Here is a 5669-nt window from a genome sequence, read left to right as displayed (position 1 = left end):
GACTCACGTGTGCACGCATGAAAGGGTTAACCTGAGCCGTAAGCCCAAGTTGCCATGGTAGGTATGGCTTAGCAGGCTCTCAGCAGGCTCTGCCCCACCTCTCCCCCCCCCTTCTCTTTTTGTGCTTCCTGGAACAAGCAAGGAGCCATGAGGCAATGGCTCCCAGCTTCAAGAAAAACCAAGTGAACTGGTACTCTCCCAAAGGGAGTTTTTGCAGCCTGTATCTTTGCCAACCCAAAGATTGCCTGATCCTTTTCGTAAAGAAACAAAGTACTTTTCTTTGTAAGTTGTTTGGAACCTTTTCTTTTCTTTTTTTTAAGGCCAACCAACAGAGACTTGTTCGCTGTTATTTCTGAAACTCTGTGAGAAAAGCGTTCACTTATTTGCAAAGTGACGTGTCTGTGATTGAATCTAGCATAGGTATTTTCGTGGGGAGCATTTGTTTAAAGGTGGGCGCGGACAGATGTAAATCTATCCAAGTTTAAATGTGCTGGGAGCAATTGCCAGTGTGCTTAACTCTGTAATTGGAGAGTGGAAATCTCTCTTCCAGACCTCTCCATCAGTGGTTACTCCAACTCACGGTCGTTTTGGCTACCCTTTTCCCAACTCTACCATATCCTTTTTGAGGCAAGGCAACTAGAATGATGGAAGAACATCAGTTAATTCTTACAATTCTCTGTGATCAAGAGAGAGAGAGAGAGAGAGAGAGAGAGAGAGAGAGAGAGAGAGAGAGAGAGATGCGCCAAAGTATAAGAATGGGAAGATTGTAGGATGATGGAACAGTTTTTGGGAAGGCTGATGGGAGATTTCCAAAATGACTATGTTTTGTGGGACTGATGAGAGATGTGGTCCAAAATGACTATGTTTTGTGAGGTTAGTGGGAAGTGATCTGGAGGACACCAGGTTGACAAAGAGCCATTCAGAGAATGGGGAGAAGTGAAGGAGAAGAAGCCACAGAAGATCTCATTTGTGGACAATGTATTAATTTTGCAAGTTCGCCGAATAAAGTGCCTTGAGGAACATCTGTCTAGCTGCATGCTGGCTTCCGAACCCCAAAGTCATTACAAGCAGCAGAGGACATACAAGGCCACCACCCAGATGACCAGGGTGAGGCCAAACAGGAGGTAATGGATGCCGTTGAACAAGTGGCAGCGCGTCGGCAGGCAAGGGAATGTCTGCTTCAGGAGGCCTTGCCTAGACCTTTGAGGATGTGATTGGCAGTTGGGCTCAGCATCCCAGCAGGACAGCCAATGGCATTCAGGGACAAGGATGATGTAAGCGGTTTGGTCATAATGGAAGATCCTCCTGAGCTGGGTGGAAGCCGACTCGCTGATGAACAAGGAAGGGATGCTGACCGACTCCTTCACGGCCTCGTTCTCACCCAACATGGTCACCAGAGCCTGCGAGTCAACGTTGTGCACGATGGCGGCGTGGTACCCGGCTTGCTGGGCGTGAAGGACCTTAGTGGTGAAGGGGCAGTCGTACCTCTGGATGAGGGCGATGAAGGCAGTGGAGGAGCTGTTGGCCGGCGGCGGGGTGTCGATGGGTTGGCAGGCGTTGGCTGGCTTGGCTTCCACAAGGTGACCCAGAAGACCTTCGCGGTGGAGAGAAGGTCCAAAATGGGAAGGCAGGGCATCAAAATCTTGGCTGATGCCATTGTGGTTGTATACTGCGCGGATTAAGGCATCATTGGAAGGGATGCAGAGGAGCAGGACAGAGATCCCTGCGACCAGATGAACAGGAGGTGAAAGAGATATTAGGTGCATTCTTGCATAGATCATAGGTGGGTCTGTCTAAAGGTCTTTTCTGGGCAGTGGGAGCATCAATGTGGTAGTTCCTACTGGATCATCCATGAAACCAGACCGCGGCCAGGCAAGTGGAACAGGCCAAGCTCTTGTTGTTGAAGCGCAGGTGGTTGGTCTTCCCCCAGAGCACCAGGGCTGCCTGATGAGTAAAGCCTTCCCAGGACATTTGCCCAGAGGTCTTTGTGACCTCATGACCTCAGCCACCTACCTCAATCCACCTAGGAAATGTATTAGATATGTCCTCCAAGGCAGCCAGGGATCTGCGCAACCCAGGGGCCCCACGAGCGCACACGGCCTTCAGCCCGATTTCAAAAGCCGTTCTGCACGTGGTCAGTTCAGACTTCTGGCAAGGGCGGCCCGCTCTTCTTGTGGTGTTAAGAGGGAGTGTTAATTGTTTCATTGCGAACTGAATGCCTGTATGTGTATTGCAAAAGGGAAACTGGAAAATTCCACTGAAGCTCTAACAGGTTAATAATTAACAGCCGATGTTCTCGGCTAGCTCTCCCGTAGTGTTTTGCTTTAGATCATGTGATTCAGGTATTCAGTAGCAAATCTCCATCTCGAAGGGAGTTGCCTGTTAGTTTTTCTCTGGAAGCCGCAGAGAACAAAAAATGAGATACAGATGCCTTAGGTTGGATGCAGGCTATGGGAGAGAGAGAGCACTGATTTCAGCTCTGACCATAATAATAATAATAATAATAATAATAATAGGCTATATTTTAATGTTTTAATGTTGTATTTTAATCAGCTTGTCTTTATTATTGCTTGTTAGCTGCCCTGAGCCCAGTCTTGGCTGGGGAGGGTGGGGTATAAATAAAAATTATTATTATTATTATTATTATTATTATTATTATTATTAATTATTATTATTATTACCTTGCCCATTTAAGAAGATGGACCTATGCTTGAATATGCATATGCTTTTATGCCAGTGGTTTTCAACCACTGTGCCGTGGCACCCTGGGGGTGCCTTGAATGGGGGTCAGGACTCTGACCCTCTTTCCTTCCCTCCCTCCTCTGATGCCCTCTTGCATCTCTGACTCCCAAAGGCTTGCATGAGTGCTTGTTGCAGCAGCCCTCGCTACAAGCCCCGCAGGCGAATGGTGCCTCTGGGGCTGGCCAGGGGCTGCTGGGTGCCAGGGGCTGAGGCAAGCAAGCGGGCGAGGGAGCCCAGCCAGCCTGTCTACAAGCCCTTGCTGTTGGGAATGGAAGCCCAATGGGCGAGACAAGGGTGTCTCATTAGCTGCCTTGTTGTTGCTAAGTAGTTCTGTTTGTGACACTCTCAAGACATAGGACTATACAGAAGGCAAGTTTGTTTGTTACACTTTTAAGACATAGGGAGATGCAGAAGGAAGATGGCGTTGTCAACAGAAACTGGCATTGAAATGGCATTGCCAACAGGAACTATACATTGTAATTGTTGGACTTGACTATCCTTAGAATAGAATCATAGAATCCTAGAGTTGGAAGAGACCACAAGGGCCATCGCGTCCAACCCCCTGCCAAGCAGGAAACACCATCAGAGCACTCCTGACATATGGTTGTCAAGCCTCTGCTTAATGACCTCCAAAGAAGGAGACTCCACCACACTCCTTGGCAGCAAATTCCACTGTCGAACAGCTCTTACTGTCAGGAAGTTCTTCCTAATGTTTAGGTGGAATCTTCTTTCTTGTAGTTTGGATCCATTGCTCCGTGTCCGCTTCTCTGGAGCAGCAGAAAACAACCTTTCTCCCTCCTCTATGTGACATCCTTTTATATATTTGAACATGGCTATCATATCACCCCTTAACCTCCTCTCCTCCAGGCTAAACATGCCCAGCTCCCTTAGCCGTTCCTCATAAGGCATCGTTTCCAGGCCTTTGACCATTTTGGTTGCCCTCCTCTGGACACGTTCCAGTTTGTCAGTGTCCTTCTTGAACTGTGGTGCCCAGAACTGGACACAGTACTCCAGGTGAGGTCTGACCAGAGCAGAATACAGTGGCACTATTACTTCCCTTGATCTAGATGCTATACTCCTATTGATGCAGCCCAGAACTGCATTGGCTTTTTCCTTGGACTTTACGACAATAAAAACATATAGAAGGTTAATAGTAATAGGATATGTTATTGCCACCAGGAACTGTGCTTTGCAATTTTTTGATATGACGATTATAGTTTTATTATATATAATGTTATGTTACTTTACGGGGATGCAGGTGGTGCTGTGGTCTAAACCACAGAGCCTAGGGCTTGCTGATCAGAAGGTTGGCGGTTCGAATCCCCGCAACGGGGTGAGCTCCCATTGCTCGGTCCCTGCTCCTGCCAACCTAGCAGTTCAAAAGCACGTCAAAATGCAATTAGATAAATAGGTACTGCTCTGGCGGGAAGGTAAACGGCGTTTCCGTGCGCTGCTCTGGTTCGCCAGAAGCGGCTTAGTCATGCTGGCCACATGACCCAGAAGCTGTACGCCGGCTCCCTCGGCCAGTAAAGACAGATGAGCGTCGCAACCCCAGAGTCGGCCACGACTGGACCCAACGGTCAGGGGTCCCTTTACCTTTACCTCCCCTTGTGGCAGATATTAATGTTGCGCAGCTTGAAGCAATTGGGTGCACAAAAGCTACAATAAAAGGAAACCCATTAGCTTTACTAATCAGAAATTCTTCAAAGCAAGTACAAAACAATCCATGATACACCCAGAGAATTGCCTAAAGCAGAGGGTTTCAACCTTTTCCAATCCTAGGATTGCCCTGGCCCGAGTGGTCCTTTGCTCGTTGACTCCCAGAAAACATCTCTCCAGCAGCTGCTGACATTACGTCCAACTGAGGGGATCATTTCCATTCTCCATGCTTGGCAAAGTTGTCTCTTTCCTCCATGCCTTTTATGCAACCACTTCCTGGCAGGCCCCTTCACAAATCGTGATGTCATGGGAGCGCATTTTTGGGAGAATGAAAGGCGCTTCTGTCACAGACCTGATCCACGGACCGACACCCCCCCCCCCCGCTCCCCACTGACAGTGCAACCAGGGGGAAATGCATTTGGAGGTACGAGCTTTTGGATTTGTTCAGACCCGCCCCCCCCCCATTCCAATACACTGGAGAGAATCTTTGCACGTAATCCTAAAAGCACATTTAAAGCCTCTTCCGTGCTGATGTGTCTGTCAATGTGCCTATCAACGTGGGAGGACAGGAAGCAGAAGGATATCATTATAATTTCTCAAGTTTCCCTACAGATCTGTCAGCAGGGATATTTATTTGTACACAGCTATTCTTTGGGAAGCGCGGAAAAGTTACGGGATGCAGAAGTGGCTGCGGTATTCAGCAGCTTTCATTTTATAAAAATAAAAATAAAACTGCACGCATCAGGTTTCTAGTCCTTGTGACTGCAGACCCAAAAGCAGCTCTTCTCAGAAAGAAGACCCATTGAAAATGGTTCAGGTGATGCCTGAAGCAAAGGATCCAGTGCAGACTGAGTCTCCTCTGGTTCCGAGTCCAAGCCCGAGTCCCAGGCCATCACACTTGAAACCATTTGTTCAGGTTCTACCTTCCAGAGCAGTAGAAAACAAGCTTGCTCCATCTTCCATGTGGCAACCCTTCAGATATTTGAAGATGGCTCATCTCCTTTCTGTCTCCTCTTCTCCAGGCTAAACACACAAGGTTCCCTCCAGGTAGATGTACTGTGTGTGGCTCATCTGGAGACACACCTGGCCTGTAGCAGAAACTCCTTCCACCTTTCTGGGTGTGGCTCCTTCCATAGGTGAGTGGGAACTAGTCGTTTCCCCTTGCTCCAGAGGCCGGGCCCAAACTAGTGGATTCCTATGATGGGAAAGGAGAGTCCAGCTAAATTTAGGAAGAACTTTCTGACGGCAAGAGCTCTTTGACAGTGGAA

The 5669-nt window shown here is 48.2% G+C and overlaps 1 protein-coding gene across 1 annotated transcript; it reads right to left on the bottom strand.

Annotated features, from left to right (window-relative positions):
- Positions 1–963: 963 nt before the first annotated feature.
- LOC308467469 (E3 ubiquitin-protein ligase RNF167-like) lies at positions 964–2093 on the bottom strand. The gene has a single exon (XM_080989233.1). It carries the CDS (start codon positions 1779–1781, stop codon positions 1062–1064), a length of 720 nt encoding a protein of 239 aa, XP_080845359.1. The 5' UTR covers positions 1782–2093; the 3' UTR covers positions 964–1061.
- Positions 2094–5669: the final 3576 nt, after the last annotated feature.

This window comes from Podarcis pityusensis (genome assembly GCF_964106645.2).
Source record: "Podarcis pityusensis genome assembly, chromosome: 18".
Taxonomy (NCBI): domain Eukaryota; kingdom Metazoa; phylum Chordata; class Lepidosauria; order Squamata; family Lacertidae; genus Podarcis; species Podarcis pityusensis.
Note: the sequence above shows the minus strand (reverse complement) of the source record. Positions and strands in the feature narration are given on the sequence as shown.

Coding starts and splice junctions, on each gene's coding strand:
- LOC308467469 (XM_080989233.1), bottom strand. CDS start 1,781: ATGATCTATGCAAGAATGCACCTAATATCTCTTTCACCTCCTGTTCAT.